The 19166-nt window shown below is 43.7% G+C and overlaps 1 protein-coding gene across 8 annotated transcripts in view; it reads right to left on the minus strand.

Moving 5' to 3' along the window:
• LOC110496838 (receptor-type tyrosine-protein phosphatase U) overlaps positions 1-19166 on the minus strand; it is a 269433-nt gene that overhangs the window by 16690 nt on the left and 233577 nt on the right. For 3 of the 8 annotated variants that reach the window (XM_036952973.1, XM_036952972.1, XM_036952971.1), the window contains 5 exons: positions 15871-15943; positions 14876-14952; positions 14721-14792; positions 12470-12487; positions 10116-10152 (listed from right to left, as the gene is read on the minus strand). In XM_036952973.1, the coding sequence (XP_036808868.1) occupies positions 10116-10152; positions 12470-12487; positions 14721-14792; positions 14876-14952; positions 15871-15943 (277 nt within the window). The remainder of the gene's footprint in view (positions 1-10115; positions 10153-12469; positions 12488-14720; positions 14793-14875; positions 14953-15870; positions 15944-19166) is intronic. The other 5 variants (XM_036952976.1, XM_036952978.1, XM_036952977.1 and 2 more) reach the window with 2 other exon arrangements.

Raw genomic sequence — 19166 nt, forward strand, 5'->3', positions numbered from 1 at the left:
AGTGCATTCTGATGAAGATCAAAGGTAAGTGAATATTTAAAACGCTATTTCTGAGTAATGTTGACTACCCAATATGGCGGGTATCCTTTTGGCTGCTTTGTTGTCTAAAGGCTGTACTCAGATTATTGCATGGTTTGCTTTCTCCGTAAGTTAAAAAAAAAATCTGACACAGCAGTTGCAGTAAGGAGAAGTTTATCTAAAGTTCCATGTATAATTAATAATAGTTGAATCTTTATCAATGTTTATTATGAGTGTTTCTGTAATTTGATGTGGCTCATGGAACTTTAGATAAACTTCTCCTTAATGCAACCGCTGTGTCAGATTTTAAAAAAAACTTGAGAAATTTTAATTATGAGATTTTTGTTGTTTTGAATTTGGCGCCCTGCACTGGCTGTTGCGGGGGGGGGGGGGGGGGGGGGGTTCCGCTAGTGGAACGGGATTAGCGGAAGATGTTTGACTGGGTTCCATGCTTTAGCTGGGCCATTCAAGGACATTGTCATGGAGACCTGGATACACCTGAGCTCAATTTCAAGCCTCATAGCAAAGGGTCTGAATACTTATGTAAATAAGACATTTCTGTATTTTTTTTTTATTATTATTATTTTTTTATTTTTTTATTTTTTTTGAATTTTTACTCCTTTTTCTCCCCAATTTCGTGGTATCCAATTGTTGTAGTAGCTACTATCTTGTCTCATCGCTACAACTCCCGTACGGGCTCGGGAGAGACGAAGGTTGAAAGTCATGCGTCCTCCGATACACAACCCAACCAAGCCGCACTGCTTCTTAACACAACACGCATCCAACCCGGAAGCCAGCCGCACCAATGCGCCGGAGGAAACACCGTGCACCTGGCCACCTTGGTTAGCGCACACTGCGCCCAGCCCGCCACAGGAATCGCTGGTGCGCGATGAGACAGGGACACCCCTACCGACCAAGCCCTCCCTAACCCGGGCGACGCAAGGCCAATTGTGCGTCGCCCCATGGACCTCCCGGTCGCGGCCGGTTACGACAGAGCCTGGGCGCGAACCCAGGGACTCTGATGGCACAGCTGGCGCTGCAGTACAGCACCCTTAACCACTGCGCCACCCGGGAGGCCCAATGTATTTTATTTTAAATACATTTGCAAACATCGCTTTGTCATTATGGGGGTATTGTGTGTAGATTGATGAAAAAAAATGTTTTAATACAATTTAGAATAAGGCAGCAAAGTAACAAAATGTGGAAAAAGTCAAGGGGTCTGAATACTTTCCGAATGCACTGTATGTATGTACAGTCGTGGCCAAAAGTTTTGAGAATGACACAAATATTAATTTCCACAAAGTTTGCTGCTTCAGTGTCTTTAGATATTTTTGTCAGATGTTACTATGGAATACTGAAGTATAATAACAAGCATTTCATAAGTGTCAAAGGCTTTTATTGACAATTACATGAAGTTGATGCAAAGAGTCAATATTTGCAATATTTGCAGACCTCTGCATTCCGCCTTCGCATGCTGTCAATTAACTTCTGGGCCACATCCTGGCTGATGGCAGCCCATTCTTGCATAATCAATGCTTGGAGTTTGTCAGAATTTGTGGGGTTTTGTTTTTCCACTCTCCTCTTGAGGATTGACCACAAGTTCTCAATGGGATTAAGGTCTGGGGATTTTCCTGTTCATGGACCCAAAATATCAATATTTTGTTCCCCGAGCCACTTAGTTTTCACTTTTGCCTTATGGCAAGGTGCTCCATCATGCTGGAAAAGGCATTGTTTATCACAAAACTGTTCCTGGATGGATGTGTTGATACCATTATTTATACATGGCTGTGTTCTTAGGCAAAATTGTGAGTGAGCCGACTCCCTTGGCTGAGAAGCAACCACACACATGGATGGTCTCAGGATGCTTTACTGTTGGCATGACACAGGACTGATGGTGGCTCTCACCTTGTCTTCTCCAGACAAGCTTTTTCCCGGATGACTTTAACCCAGTCCTCAGCAGTCCAATCCCTGTACCTTTTACAGAATATCAGTCTGTCCCTGAAGTTTTTCCTGGAAAGAAGTGGCTTCTTTGCTGCCCTTCTTGACACCATGCCATCGTCCAAAAGTCTTTGTCTCACTGTGCGTGCAGGTGCAACGATAAATGGTTGATTTTGGTGCAATCTTATTGGCTGCAATATCTTTGCTTGTGAAGCCCTTTTTGTGCAAAGCAATGATGACGGCACATGTTTCCTTGCAGGTAACCATGATTGACAGAGGAAGAACAATGGATTCCAAGCACCATCCTCCTTTTGAAGCTTCCAGTCTGTTATTCGAACTCAATCAGCATGACAGAGTGATATCCAGCCTTGTCCTTGTCAACACTCACACCTGTGTTAACGAGAGAATCACTGACATGATGTCAGCTGGTCCTTTTATGGCAGGGCTGAAATGTAATGAAAATGTTTTTTTGGGGGGGATTCAGTTCATTTGCATGGCAAAGAGGGACTTTGCCATTAATTGCAATTGTTCTAATCACTCTTCATAACCTTCTGGAGTATATGCAAATTGCCATCATGCAAACTGAGGCAGAAGACTTTGTGAAAATTAATATTTGTGTCATTCTCAAAACTTTTGGCCACAACTGTATACAGTGCCTTGCGAAAGTATTCGGCCCCCTTGAACTTTGAGACCTTTTGCCACATTTCAGGCTTCAAACATGAAGATATAAAACTGTATTTTTTTGTGAAGAATCAACAACAAGTGGGACACAATCATGAAGTGGAATGACATTTATTGGATATTTCAAAAAAAAAACTGAAAAATTGGGCGTGCAAAATTATTCATCCCCTTTACTTTCAGTGCAGCAAACTCTCTCCAGAAGTTCAGTGAGGATCTCTGAATGATCCAATGTTGACCTAAATGACTAATGATGATAAATACAATCCACCTGTGTGTAATCAAGTCTCCGTATAAATGCACCTGCACTGTGATAGTCTCAGAGGTCCGTTAAAAGCGCAGAGAGCATCATGAAGAACAAGGAACACACCAGGCAGGTCCGAGATACTGTTGTGAAGAAGTTTAAAGCCGGATTTGGATACAAAAAGATTTCCCAAGCTTTAAACATCTCAAGGAGCACTGTGCAAGCGATAATATTGACATGGAAGGAGTATCAGACCACTACAAATCTACCAAGACCTGTCCGTCCCTCTAAACTTTAAGCTCATACAAGGAGAAGACTGATCAGAGATGCAGCCAAGAGGCCCATGATCACTCTGAATGAACTGCAGAGATCTACAGCTGAGGTGGGAGACTCTGTTCATAGGACAACAATCAGTCATATATTGCACAAATCTGGCCATTATGGAAGAGTGGCAAGAAGAAAGACATTTCTTAAAGATATCCATAAAAAGTGTTGTTTAAAGTTTGCCACAAGCCACCTGGGCGACACACCAAACATGTGGAAGAAGGTGCTCTGGTCAGATGAAACCAAAATTGAACTTTTTGGCAACAATGCAAAACGTTATGTTTGGCGTAAAAGCAACACAGCTGAACACACCATCCCCACTGTCAAACGTGGTGGTGGCAGCATCATGGTTTGGGCCTGCTTTTCTTCAGCAGGGACAGGGAAGATGGTTAAAATTGATGGGAAGATGGATGGAGCCAAATACAGGACCATTCTGGAAGAAAACCTGATGGAGTCTGCAAAAGACCTGAGACTGGGACAGAGATTTGTCTTCCAACAAGACAATGATCCAAAACATAAAGCAAAATCTACAATGGAATGGTTCAAAAATAAACATATCCAGGTGTTAGAATGGCCAAGTCAAAGTCCAGACCTGAATCCAATCGAGAATCTGTGGAAAGAACTGAAAACTGCTGTTTACAAATGCTCTCCATCCAACCTCACTGAGCTCGAGCTGTTTTGCAAGGAGGAATGGGAAAAAATTTCAGTCTCTCGATGTGCAAAACTGATGGAGACATACCCCAAGCGACTTACAGCTGTAAAAGGTGGCACTACAAAGTATTAACTTAAGGGGGCTGAATAATTTTGCACGCCCAATTTTTCAGTTTTTGAACTGTTAAAAAAGTTTGAAATATCCAATAAATGTCGTTCCACTTCATGATTGTGTCCCACTTGTTGTTGATTCTTCACAAAAAAATACAGTTTTATATCTTTATGTTTGAAGCCTGAAATGTGGCAAAAGGTCGCAAAGTTCAAGGGGGCCGAATACTTTCGCAAGGCACTGTATATATATATATATATATATATAAATAACAGAGAGAGAGAATATGAGCTCACCCATTTTTCTGCATGTTTTTAAAAAATGTATAGATTAAGAGTTAGACAAACTTGGATTTTTTGGTAGGGACATATACAAGATGCTACCCTAAACAACATAACCTTCACTCCAAATCAAAACTCCAAACCTACAACCTGATTTTGGATGGAATTACTTGGAATTCCCTGGAATGCTTCCTAAACCGAAGGATTATTATTCCCAAGCTATACAGCAAATGCTGTCAAACAAATAGAAGCCTGAAAACACCATCAAACCTGGAACTGAGTGAGTAATGCTTAGTCTGAGGCAATTTTGGACTTTCAAACACCAAGAAGAAAAACACATTACAATGAAATATTTTACTTAATAAGGACTGACTGGTAAGGTTACCAACCTTGCTAGGACAAAGAAATACAACTTCAATCAGCACTAACGTGTGAAGTGAAAGGTGTCAAAGCCCTTGAGCCCAGCAATGGCAGGAGAGCACCAACCAAATGGAGAGGCCTTAGAAGCACCCTCCTGCTGTTCAGAGGTAATACAAATACAGTACTCTGTGTATGTAAAGAATGATAAGACACAAAAAGAGTACAAAATGAAGCTCCTTGTGGAAAATCAAGAGACACATCTTGATGACCATTATAAAAATGGGAACAAAAGCAACCTTATCTTCCACACAGACCATCCCCTGGCATGGTACAGTGCTATATTAACACACTACCCCTCAGGATACTAGACAACGAGGACTCGGAGTCATCTAATATAAATCTTCGTAAGTCTGGAACAGTATTGGTACAGGACAACCGCAAACAGTTTCAGCTGGACTTTCATGTAATCAAAGAAATAGCTCAACGGGAGAAGCTCTCCCATGAGAAAGATACCCCTACCGAGAGCGGATCAGACCGGATCTCTTCATTATATAACCCCACAGATGAGCAACCCAAAGTGGAAAGTCAGCCTCCCAGCACAGAATACCACTCCTTCATTGAAATGAAGGATACATTTACCCAGCTGGAGGTAAGGCAGGTGGATCTGGAACAGCAGGTGATTACATTCCAGTTAGCACAGACCCAGACAACAGTCCAGCACAACAACACCCCTAGACCTGGAGAGCTGGAGGGGGAGAGAGTCAGAAGTTTACATACACCTTAGCCAAATACATTTAATCTCAGTTTTCACAATTCCTGACATTTAATCCTAGTAAAAACTACTTGTTTTAGGTCAGTTAGGTTCACCACTTTATTTTAAGAATGTGAAATGTCAGAATAATAGTAGAGAGAATGATTTATTTCAGCTTTTATTTCTTTCATCACATTCCTATTGGGTGGGAAGTTTACATACACTCAATTAGTATTTGGTAGTATTGCCTTTAAATTGTTTAACTTGGGTCAAACATTTCAGGTAGCCTTCCATAAGCCTGACAGAGCTCCTCCTGACAGAGCTGGTGTAACTGAGTCAGATGGGTAGGCCTCCTTGCTCGCACACGCTTTTTCAGTTCTGCCCACAAATGTTCTATAGGATTGAGGTCAGGGCTTTGTGATGGCCACTCCAATACCTTGACTTTGTTGTCTTTAAGCCATTTTGCCACAACTTTGGAAGTATACGTGGGGTCATTGTCCATTTGGAAGACCCATTTGCGGACATGCTTTAACTTCCTGCCTGACTGATAACTTGAGATGTTGCTTCAATATATCCACATAATTTTCCTCCCTCATGATGCCATCTATTTTGTGAAGTGCACCAGTCCCTCCTGACGCAAAGCACCCACACAACACGATGCTGCCACCCCAATGCTTCACGGTTGGGATGGTGTTCTTCGGCTTGCAAGCGCACCCTTTTTCCTCCAAACATAACGATGGTCATTATGGCCAAACAGTTCTATTTTTGTTTCATCAGACCAGAGGACACTTCTCCAAAAAGTACGATTTTTGTCCCCATGTGCAGTTGCAAACATTAGTCTGGATTTTTTATGGCGGTTTTGGAGCAGTGACTTCTTCCTTGCTGATCGGCCTTTCGGGTTATGTCGATATAGGACTCCTTTTACTGTGGATATAGATACTTTTGTACCTGTTTCCTCCAGCATCTTCACAATGTCATTAGTTGTTGTTCTGGGATTGATTTGCACTTTTCGCACCAAAGTACGTTCATCTCTAGGAGACAGAACGTGTCTCCTTCCTGAGCTGTATGACGGTAGCATGGTCCCCTGGTGTTTATACTTGTGTACTATTCTTCGTAGGGATGAACGTGGTACCTTCAGATGTTTGAAAATTGCTCCCAATGATGAACCAGGCTTGTGGAGGTCTACAAAAAAAATTCTGGGGTCTTGGCTGATTTATTTTGATTTTCCCATGATGTCAAGCAAAGAGTCATTGAGTTTTAAGGTAGGCCTTGAAATACATCCACAGGTACATCCACAGGTACACCTCCAATTGACTCAAATTATGTCAATTAGCCTATCAGAAGCCTCTAAAGCCATGACTGGAATTTCCCAAGGTGTTTAAAGGCACAGTCAACTTGGTGTATGTAAACTTCTGACCCACTGGAATTGTGATACAGTGAATAATAAGTGAAATAATCTGTCTGTAAACAATTGATGGGAAAATTACTTGTGTCATGCACAAAGTAGATGTCCTAACCGACTTGCCAAAACTATAGTTTGTTAACAAGACATTTGTGGAGTGTCTGAAAAATGAGATTTAATAATGACTCCAATCTAAGTGTATGTACATTTCTGACTTCAACTGTATCTGCACTCTGGATTGTAGTGAGACAACATCTACAGTAGAAAGAGGAGAAGCAGGAGAAGAACAGAGCACTAGAGGAGAGGATCAGACTGCTGGAGGAGAGGGTGAGGGGGATGGTGTATGACAGAGAACAAGCCATTAGAGAGGTGGCCACCCCCGCAGAGAAGCCAGCAGAACAGCCCACCTCAGCTCCCAAAAAAAGTCTTGACACCAGTCCGCCCCAGACCCTGACCACTTCGACATCACAGCGGGACAGAAAAATGAATGTCAAATTGGCTTTCTACCAAATTATTGTACGACAGACCACATATTCATTCTGCACACCCTAATTGACAAACAAACAAACCAAAGCAAAGGCAAAGTCTTCTCATGCTTTGTTGATTTCAAAAAAGCCTTTTACTCAATTTGGCATGAGGGTTTCAAATCAAATCAAAGTTTATTTGTCATGTGTGCCGAATTCAACCTTACAGTGAAATGCTTACTTACAGGCTCTAACCAATAGTGCAAAAAGGTGTGTTGGGTCATTTTCCTGTTGAAAAACAAATGCTAGTCCCACTAAGCCCAAACCAGATGGGATGGCATATCGCTGCAGAATGCTGTGGTAACCGTGCTGGTTAAGTGTGCCTTGAATTGTAAATAAATCAGTGTCACCAGCAAAGCACCCTCACACCATAACACCTCCTCCTCCATGCTTTATGGTGGGAAATACACCTGCGGAGATCCTTCATTCACCCACACCACGTCTCACAAAGACACAGCGGTTGGAACCAAAAATCTCAAATTTGAACTCCAGACCAAAGGACAAATTTCCACCGGTCTAATGTCCATTGCTCGTGTTTCTTGGCCTAAGCAAGTCTCTTCTTCGTATTGGTGTCCTTTAGTAGTGGTTTCTTTGAAGCTATTCGACCATGAAGACATGATTCACACAGTCTCCTCTGAAGAGTTGATGTTGAGATGTGTCTGTTACTTGAACTAGGTGAAGCATTTATTTGGGCTGCCATTTCGGAGGCTGGTAACTCTAATAAACATATCCTCTGCAGCAGAGGTAACTCTGTGTCTTCCAATCCTGTGGCGGTCCTCGTGAGAGTCAGTTTCATCATAGCACTTGAAGAAACATTCAAAGTTTTTGAAATGTTCCGTATTGACTGACCTTCATGTCTTAAAGTAATGATGGACTGTCATTTCTCTTTTCTTATTTGAGCTGTTCTTGCCATAATATGGACTTGGTATTTTACCAAAAATAGGAATATCTTCTGTATACCACCCCTACCTTGTCACAACATAACTGATTGGCTCACCGCATTAAGAAGGAAAGAAATTCCACAAACGAACTTAACAAGGCACACCTGTTAATTGAAATTCATTCCAGGTGACTACCTCATGAAGCTGGTTGAGAGAATGCCAATAGTGTGCAAAGCTGTCAGGGCACTAGAGGGCACTAGAACAGTCTGCAGCACCTGGCCTCACTTTACTAGAATCTGAAGTCAAATGTCGACTGTTTGCTGATTATCTGGTGCTTCTGTCGCCAACCAAGGTGGGCTTACAGCAGCACCTAGATCTTCTACACAGCTTCAGCCAGACCTGTGCACTGACAGTAGATCTCAGTAAGACCAAAATAATGGTGTTCCAAAAAAGGTCTAGTCGCCAGGACCACAAATACAAATTCCCTTTAGACATCATTGCTCTAGAGCACAAAAAAATAACTATTCATACCTTGACCTAAACATCATCACCACAGGTAACTTCCACAAAGCTGTGAACAATCTCAGAGACAAGACAAGAAGGGCCTTCGATGCCATCAAAAGGAACATAAAATTCAACATACCAATTAGGATCTGTCTAAAAATATCTGAATCAGTTACAGAACCCATTGCTCTCTATGGTTGTGAGGTCTGGGGTCCGCTCACCAACCAAGAATTCACAAAATGGCACAGACACAAAATTGAGACTCTGCATGCAGAATTCTGCAAAAAATATCGCCAGTGTACAATGTAAAACACAAAATAATGCATGGAGAGCAGAATTAGGCTGTTACCCCCTAATGATAAATATCCAGAAAAGAGCCGTTACATTCTACAACCACATAAAAGGAAGCTGATGAACCTAGAGAAGAATCCCCTAAACAAGCTGGTCCTGGGGCCCTGTTCACAAACACAAACAGACCCCACAGAGCCCCAGGACAACAACACAATTAGACGCAAACAAATCATGAAAAAACAAAAAGATAATTACTTGACACATTGGAAAGAATGAACAGAAAATCAGAGCAAACTAGAATGCTATTTGGCCCTAAAAGAGAGAGTACACAGCGGCAGAATACCTGACCACTGTGACTGACCCAATCTTGAGGATAGCTTTGACTATGCACAGACTCAGTGCATAATCAATAGCTTTGCCTTGCTATAGAGAAAGGCTGCCGTCGGCAGACCTGGCTCTCAAGAGAAGACAGGCTATATGCACACTGCACACAAAATTAAGTGGAAACTGAGCTGCACTTCCTAGCTTCCTGCCCAATGTATGACCATATTAGAGACACATCTTTCCCTCAGATTACACAGATCCACAAAGTATTCGAAAAGAAACCCAATTTTGATAAACTCCCATACCTACTGGGTGAAATACCACAGTGTGCCGTCACAGCAGCAAGATGTGTGACCTGTTGCCACAAGAAAAGGGCAACCAGTGAAGAACAAACACTATTGTAAATACAACCCATAACTGAGTTTACTTATTTTTCCTTTTGTACTTTAACCATTTGCACATCGTTACAACACTGTATATATATATATATAATATGACATTTGAAATGTTCATTTCACTTTTGTATATTATCTACTTCACTTGCTGTGGCAATGTTAACACGTTTCCCATGCCAATAAAGCCCCTTCAATTGAGAGAGAGAGAGAGAGAGAGAGAGAGAGAGAGGTTTGGGCGGTAGAGAATAGAGATACACCCAGACACACAACGTGATGGATCACCAGCCAGTGTGTTTACACATTAATAATTCAAATCATTATTTTAATATCAACAACTGGGAGGCTTGGCTGCTCAGGCACACACATACATACAGTGCACACGCAGAATAAGGTATATTACCATTCATTGATTTCTGAAAAAGTATTCCAAGGGCACTCACCTTGGGTGGCTATGAAGTGGTTTGATCGCTGGTACCCCTGTGGAAAAAAAGAGAGAAAGGGATAGAGGTAAAAAGAAAGAGAGAGAAAGAGAGAGAGTTGAACATCAGAGTAACACAGTGTAAACAACAGTCCCTGGAGTCACGATAAAGAACCACCACCACGCTCCTCCCTCAGTCTCCTCTCCTCTTATTTTTGATCTGGTATTGAATGACACTGAATATGTAGTGAAGCTTGCAATGTATTCATCTTCCACCTAGATATAATAACAAGTGGTTTTCATAGTATAATGTTTTCATATTGTAAAGGTTGGCCTGTTGGATTACAGGGAGTTAAAGGAGATTTCTCTACAGCGGCCATAACTGTCTAGAGAGAGGGACCGTCATTTTCTCATTGGGCAGCTTCCTCCTACCAATTATTTTTTGTTTTGTTCAGGCAACCTTTTGACATGACCTGTTCAGGTATAGAGCAATAATAAAGTACACAAGGTTACTTCAAAAGTGAAATTATAATGCTTTCATTTCAGGCAATTGACACTGACTGGTCTGTCATTGTCTGTTCTCCTGGGAGGTGCATTACTGTGCTATGATCCAGCCTGGACACTCAGATGAGATGGCTAGTCATGGTCTGTGTGTGTCCAGACTAACTCATCACTTTGAGCAAGACAAACCAGCTCTGAGCATGGTGTGTTTGAGAGAGAGAGAGAGACAAGAATGTAAAGCAAGACAAATCATACAGCCCTGGGCATGGTCCCCTCATCACTCTTGGCTATAAAGGAACACACACACACACACACTTCCATAAGTGCCATGCCACACAGAGAGGACAGGAGATGGATGACAGTCGCCATGCTAGAGTGCAGTGACCCCATTCTCATCCTTCCCATGATCCTCTGTGCTTCACTGTGTGTGTGTGTGTGTGTGTGCTTCCTGTCTGTCTGTCACCTAGGCAACCACCACCTTCCGCCTACAGCGAGCAGACAGCATCACATCAAGCAGTGTGAAATTCAAAAATGGAGGATAAAAAACTCATGCTCCCCACCACACTTAAACCATGACAAAACCAATCACATCACAGCGTCGCAACATGATGAGATGGAAAGCAAGTTGCCACAAGATGGAAAGCCAAGAAGAAAGCCAATACAAAGTTCGCAATCTCTCCCTTTACATGTTCTCTTCTTTCACAGCAAGTTGGACCCCATTCAAACCAATCTAGTTTGACCCAGCTAGATAGCCCACTATGTGGTTGAAGATTAGCCCAAATGCTGAATGACAATCTATGTGTGAGAAACATCCAACAGAATGTGATACAGGGGCAGAAAACAGGTTGAAAACAGTCATGTTATGTTAAGGCTCTGGCAGTGCAGTGTTTCCTGTGAAGCCCTTCGCTGTGTCTCATTTGAGCTGAGCAGTGTTGTAAAGTACTTAAGAAAAAATACTTGAAAGTACTACTTAAGTCGTTTTTGGGGGGTATGTGTACTTTACTTTACTATATATATTTTTGACAACTTTTACTTTTACTTCACTACATTCCTAAAGAACAATATGTACTTTTTAACCCATACATTTTCCCTGACACCCAAAAGTACTCGTTACATTTTGAATGCTTAGCAGGACAGGAAAATTGTCTAATCAAGAGAACATCAATGGTCATTCCCCACTTTTACTTGAGTCATTTTCTATTAAGGCATCTTTACTTTTACTCAAGTATGACAGTTGGGTACTTTTTCCACCACTGGAGCTGAGTTTGTGTATCTGTCCTCGCTTTGGCCCTGCATGATTTATCTGCATGGGTCTCTACTGCCTTCAGGGCATATCTGAGCTCTAGCCAAAAGTAATTAACTATATAGGGAATAGACAGACCTTTGAGGCTCTGGCCAAAAGTAGCGCACTGTATAGGTAATAGGGGGGCATTTAGGATCCACCCTTAGACTGTGCTCCTCCCATTGGTTCCTTTGTGCGATTTCTGATGGGGGACAGGTGTAATATATAATACAAAGCTCTAACGGCTGGTTCTGTCTATTGGGACAGACTTGCCTACAGTAAGACATGCTTTGTGTCATCTCTGCTGTGATGGGGGACAGACAAACCTCATACAAATCCTTTACTCTAAGTGAGTCTAGTATGGCTGCAGATGAGAGTGAGTGTAGTGGTGTAACAGAGCAGGTTTGGCTAAATTAAACTCTGGGGAGCTGCTGGTGTCTAGGGCTGGGGGGGGGGGGGGGGGCTCATAGACAGAGAGATTAGAAAGTGGTGGAGCGATGGAAAGGGGGAAGGAAGTAAGGCGGTACGCAGGGGGCACAGGGTGAGCGGGAAGATAGATGGAAAAGAAAGAGAAGAGAAGCAGTAGTACTTACTTCCCTGTTTATCCGGATCTAAGAGGTCCCAGAGGTCACGAAAAGAAGGAAGGAGAAAGAGAGAAAGATGGAAGGAAGGAAGCAAGGGAAAAAAAGCTAATTATTGAGATTAAAGAACAGGGGGATGAGAGAGAGAAAGAGATTGTTTCATCATGCCTCACACACTGTTGCCATGGCAAAGAGGTAGAAACCAACTTTTTTTTCTTGAACTTCCTGTAGTTGTTGTGGTCATGGAACACTAAGTGAACAAGACATACTATACTTTTACTACGACCAAACCCTCCTCCTATCTAGTCAAACCCAAGCCCCACCATCCATGAAAACAGTTAGGTTAACACCAAATCAGAGCCAGACAATGTGCTGCTTTTCCATTGAAGCTTTTTGAAGAATGTCGGAACGACAGTGGACCCTTATTTCCCCCCCTGATCTCTCCATTCACCCCTCCATTCCTCCCTTTCTCCTACTCACATGAATAATTTAGTATGGCGTCTGGGGGTGGGTTAGCCTAGCGGGAAGGCTAGTCAGGGGTCCTGCCACAACATGCAGACAGTGGTGTAGACAGCCCTAACAATGTCACAGGTTTCTTCGCAAGGCCCATATGCTAATGAAACTTTCAGGCAGAACTAGAGGAGGGTGAACGGAGAATGGAACCAGTGTGCTCACAAAGGGCAAGAGGGGGTGGACGGGCGGGACACTCTCCATGAGCTGCAACACAAACACATTGTCCTTCCCTTCCACCTCAACCTGCTGAGTCAGCGCTCATTTGACCTTTTATTTTCTGTCAATTTTAGCTTTTCTATTCTGTCCATTTGACTTATTCTTATATTCTCCTTTTCTTTGAGTGAAGGGAGACGAATGCAGTCGAACCCCGTACGCTCTTTCCTGCTCTCATTGGGCACTTCACTGAACGGACTGTGTTCATCAAAGATAAATAATTGCTAAAAGAGGTTTTTGTGAATGTCACCTTTACGTAACCTGTACTGCGTGTGTATTAAGCAACGCCTCCACATATACACACACACACACACACACACACACACACACACACACACACACACACACACACACACTGCTTGGCCCTAGCTCAAGCACACAAATTGTATATCCCTCCAACACTAGCTACAGTACTAGCTGTTCAGCTTTGACACAGAGCCGGGAGAGAACGTGTCTGGGATGAGGTATGAACTGGTACAGTACTAGGCTTGGCTAAGCCTTCCTGGATGAGACTCACTGGAGCTGAACAGTTGAGATCACAACTAACTGAATGCCAGATGAACAGGATCAGGCATTTGATATCATCAGACAGACAGAGCGAGTCACCGCTCGGAGTCGACTTAGGAGAGCTTTTGGACGAGTCGTCAGCCGTCACAGAGGACACAGAGACTCCTAGCTTATAGGATATTAAAGGATCTTATAGGATCTTAAAGGATCTGTGGTGTTGCTGAGACGATGTCCATCTCAAATCTATTCCAGTACCCCCAGGGATACAGGGACAAAGCCAGGTTGAGGGGACAATCCTCTTTAAGTGGATATCCTCACTGTCACAGTGTACTGGCCAGCCAACTGAGGCCAAGCCCAGAGAGGGTTGTTGGGAAAGACTACCTGTCCACACGCAGTACAGTGGGAGTCTCTGACTGTCACATCCTCGCACACTTCGGACGGGTGTCCCTGTAGACTGGAACATTAGGTTAGACATCCTTAGACCACAGGAGGTTGGTGACACCTTAATTGAGGAGGATGGAATCATGGTAGTGACTGAAGAGGAATCAGTGGAATGGTATCAAATACATCAAACACATGGTTTCTATGTGTTTGATACCATTCCATTTGCTCGGTTCCAGCCATTATTATGAGACGTTTGTGGCCAGCCTACAAACTGCTGCTGGGGTAGACAACATTACCCAAGAGTCTCCTTCCTGTCTCAAGCATACATACAGCTACTGGGAGAGACTACATTACACAAGAGTCTCTCCTTCCTGTGGCCAGTCTACAGACAGCTGCTGGGAGAGATTATATTACCCACGAGTCTATCGTCCTCCAGCACTTCTCTAGCACTGGGCCAGACACACAGCTTAAAGGAACACAACAATACAAAGATAAAATTAGAATATCAGGAAGTCTTCCATGTGAGGCGAGAGACTAATCTCTGCAGCAGTTGTTGTCACACAGCTATCACATTGCAATAGAGTAAAGCCAACTCCCGTGCGCATGCTCAGAAGCTGTGTGGATGCTCAGAAGTGCAGCCTCTTACATCGTAAGTCACTCTGCAATATCTTTGGTTCCCACAGCTGATCATATGGCTGAGTCTCAGTTTAAGGAGCAACTGTGGACAGAGACAGTAAAGAGTGAGGAGGAGGAGCGTGGTGAGAGAGAGAGAGCGAGAGAGAGAGAGAGCGTGTAACTTACGTCTATGTAGTTGGCATTGCCATAGTCAGAGTTGGGGTCTGCTAGGAGAGAGTGTAGCTTGACTCGATGACGATCATCTACAGGGGAGGTAGGTCATCAACAAGACAGATCATCAACAAGAGAGATCATCAACAAGAGAGATCATCAACAGAGGAGAGATCATCAACAGGGGAGATCATCAACAAGAGAGATCATCTACAGGGGAGAGATCATCAACAGGGGAGATATCATCAACAAGAGAGATTATCAACAGGGGAGAGATCATCAATAAGAGAGATCATCAACAGGGGAGAGATCATCAACAACAGAGATAATCTACAGGGGAGAGATCATCTACAGGGGAGAGATCATCAACAACAGAGATCATCTACAGGGGAGAGATCATCTACAGGGGAGAGATCATCTACAGGGGAGAGATCATCAACAGGGGAGAGATCATCAACAGGGGAGAGATCATCTACAGGGGAGAGATCATCTACAGGGGAGAGATCATCAACAGGGGAGAGATCATCAACAGGGGAGAGATCATCTACAGGGGAGAGATCATCTACAGGGGAGAGATCATCTACAGGGGAGAGATCATCTACAGGGGAGAGATCATCAACAGGGGAGAGATCATCAACAGGGGAGAGATCATCTACAGGGGAGAGATCATCTACAGGGGAGAGATCATCAACAGGGGAGAGATCATCAACAGGGGAGAGATCATCAACAGGGGAGAGATCATCAACAGGGGAGAGATCATCTACAGGGGAGAGGGACTTTTATGTCATCTTTATTTCAGATGTATATTATCTTTTAAAGGGACACTAATAAAGATGTTAAACAAAACAAAGATTTTTAAATAGTGGTTGTCGATAGCAATTGACTTGAGGACATGTTATAATTGGTACACTAATTTGAAACAAAGTTAAGTTACAGTAGCTTTCCTGCAAATGTTCTTCCATATGTGGCATACTACTCCATTCCAGAGCGAGGGTCTGAACAGAACTTACGCCCCAGCAAACTGTCATGTCTCCCTTTAGTCTTGTCCTTCTTCTTGGTGACATCCCATCCATCAAAGAAGCTCTGAGAAGAGAAGGAACAAGTGGTCACAAAGACAGTGAGATATGGTTAGCATACAGGCGAAATTCTGTCATCGGCAGATTTAAACAGCACACCAATACTTAGCTTGGTTACCAGAGTGTCAGATATCACTAGGACACAAGGAATATACTGTAGGTGTCATCAGATTCAAATATCCTTTCAGTTTTATTACCAAATCCCCACTTAGTTTTACCACTCAGCTTAGTTTTACCACCCAACTCAGACTGTTATCCTGAGGTTCCCTGAGTAACTTGGCCATCATATTCACTGCTCGTATTTCTGTCATCACGCAATTATGAGAGAATGGTGAGGAGAAGAAGAGGCTAAGAGAGATGGATCTGGCCTTGAGGGGGAGAGGAGAGGTAGAGGGGAGAGGACACGAGGAGAGGAGGGAGAGGAAAGGAGAGCGGAGACGAGGAAGAGGAGAGGAGGTAGAGGGGGGAGGACATGGGGAGAGGAGGGAGATGAAAGGAGAGCAGAGGCGAGGAAGAGGAGGAGAAGGAGAGGAGGCCGGGAAGAAAGAGGAGGGCATTCAAGAGTTAAGAGGAGGAAAGGAGGAGAGGACGAGGAGAGGAAGAGGAGGTAGATAGGCGAGCTTGAGTCTCTCTCATTACCTATGCGCCGAGAGTGGTTCTGCCTAAAATCCAAGTGCTTTATAATATCTTGGTGTTAAAGTGCTACCTTTGTGACCGATCATTTTTGGCACCCTTTTCACAATCTGGCTGCACAGCGCGACAGGAGCTATTGAATCTAAATCAACGTTATGAGAAAGAGAGCGAGAGTAGAGAAAGAAAGAATGACTGAGTGAGTGTGACAGATGTGTTTGCGAAGAAACACAGTGGCGGTGGCGGCGGCAGCGTCCAAGTCACATCACGTTCATGGCGTAAGTCAAACTTATATCCTGGCTGCTTTGCCGGGCACATCCAGGCGCTCCAACCCCAGCTTACTAAATCCCTCATCAGCGCCGGCCCAATCCCAGCATGGGATCAGCGTGGGGCGGCCGGTCCACCTACAGCCCAGGGACAGTGGCAGCATGCTGATCAGAGGATTACACCTGCGCCTCACTCCTACACAGGTAATACTATACCTAATCCTGCTTAGAGAAGACATGATACCTCCCTCTCTCCTTCTCTCTCTCCTTCTCCCACCAACACACTTTAGAGCAGAGCCTGACTAACACTGAACCAATCCATAGACAGACTTTCTCTAACATGCCACTATCATGCATTAGGGTCTCAGCTGCTGATCGTCAGAATGGAATTCTCTTTTTTTCTAGCAATGTTCTTTATCTCCCCTGAAGCCACGCATGACTCCAACACCATCATTAAGCTGGCTGACAACACGACGGAGGAAGGTCTGATCACCGGCGACGATGAGACAGCCTACAGGGAGGACAGTGACGGGACAACGACCTGTCCTTCTTCAGTAAGACCAAGGAGCTGATCGTGGACTACAGCAAATGGGGTGGCGAGCACGCCTCCATCCACGTTGACAGGACTGCAGTGGAGCGGGTCGTTCATCAGGGTCCAAATCACTATGGACTTAAAATTTTCAACACAGCGCGACAGTGCCTCTTCCACCTGAGGAGGTTGAAAAGGTTTGGCATGGGCACTCAAATCCTCAAAAAGTTGTACAGATGAACCATTGAGAGCAACTTGACTGGCTGCATCACTGCTTGGTATGGCAACAGCAGCGCCCTCGATCGCATGGTGCTACAGAGGGTGGTGCGGACAGCCCAGTAGATCACTGGGGCTGAGCTCCCTGTCATACAGGACCGTTATATCAGGTGGTGTGGAGGAGGAGAATCGTTAAAGACTCCAGCCACCCAAGCCATAGACTCTCTGCTTCCGCACGGCAGCGGTACCAGTGCATCAAGTCTGACACCAAAACGGTGTCCTGAAAAGTTTCCATCCCCAAGCCACAAGACAACTTTTTGCACTGCCTCTATGCACACTCACACACACTGACACTCCAACATACACATAACATGCACACACATTTATATGGACTCTACACACACGCACACACACCCACATACAATCTTATTTCATGATGCTGCTACTCTGTTTATCATAAATCCTCATGCCTAGTCACCTTACCCCAATACATATATATCTATATCGATCCAGTATCCTTGCACATTGTAAATATGGTATTGGAACTGACCCTGTGTATAGCTTCTTACTTTCTATTGTTATTATTTCTATTTCTTGTGTGTTTTTGTTCTACCTTATATTTAATAGTACTACACTGATATTGATTACTGCACTGTTGGGTTTAGAGCTCTGGTTTGTAATGACATCCTTTCAACCAGTTTTGCCTGCTGGGTTGAAGCCCTGAAGACAGTCAAGAGGATTGGATCTAACCTGACAGTCTAACCAGTTGGTTGTAATCTGGTTATGGCTATCTGACATCAGCCTCGTTCTATCTGAGACAGTCCAGAAATCCTGTAGCGCCGGTCCAGAAACCCTGTAGTGCCATTTAAAAACTCCCACAGTCCTTTGCAGCATGCATGATCAATGGCCGCCTCGGCAGCCCACTGGGAAATAAGGGTTATGAAGTCCTACAGCCAGTATCACACTGATACACACATCACACGCACGTATGTGCACACACACAAACACACACCCCAGTTGCACACTGATCTCTCCTTCATCTCCTTTATTTCTCCAGGCGACAGACTAGGGAGCGATGGAGGGAGCGAGACAGAGGAGCAGAAAAGCGATGGAGGAGTGAAAAAGCGACCACTGTATTGATTTTAGGAGGGGGAATTTGTTGGGCCCTTGGGGGTGGGATTAATGAATCGAAAAGCGCATCTGGAATCCTGGAGGTTTGGATTCGGGTACAAATACAAGCTAAATGCTACTGGGCGAATGGAGGGACTTTGTAGTAAATCACAAATAGAATGAAAAAAAGTTACTTGAAAGCCATTTAATTAATATACTCTTGGTAGAAACAGAAAAAGATCTGAAAGAGAGATGAGCAGAATAAAATTGCTTTACATTGAGAGATGGTACCAAACAGCTACTGGAGGTTTACATTGACTGTTGCTTATTAAAATAAGCTTCCAGCAGCAGCCTACTGAACACATAAGCCATTGGACTCAGAGATGAGAAACTGTATTAAAATGCCTTCTGCCTCCAAAATTGCATCATTAAATCCCAAAGGATCTCTCTCTCTCTCTCTCTCTCTCTCTCTCTCTCTC

Source organism: Oncorhynchus mykiss, chromosome 18, assembly GCF_013265735.2.
Source record: "Oncorhynchus mykiss isolate Arlee chromosome 18, USDA_OmykA_1.1, whole genome shotgun sequence".
NCBI lineage: Eukaryota > Metazoa > Chordata > Actinopteri > Salmoniformes > Salmonidae > Oncorhynchus > Oncorhynchus mykiss.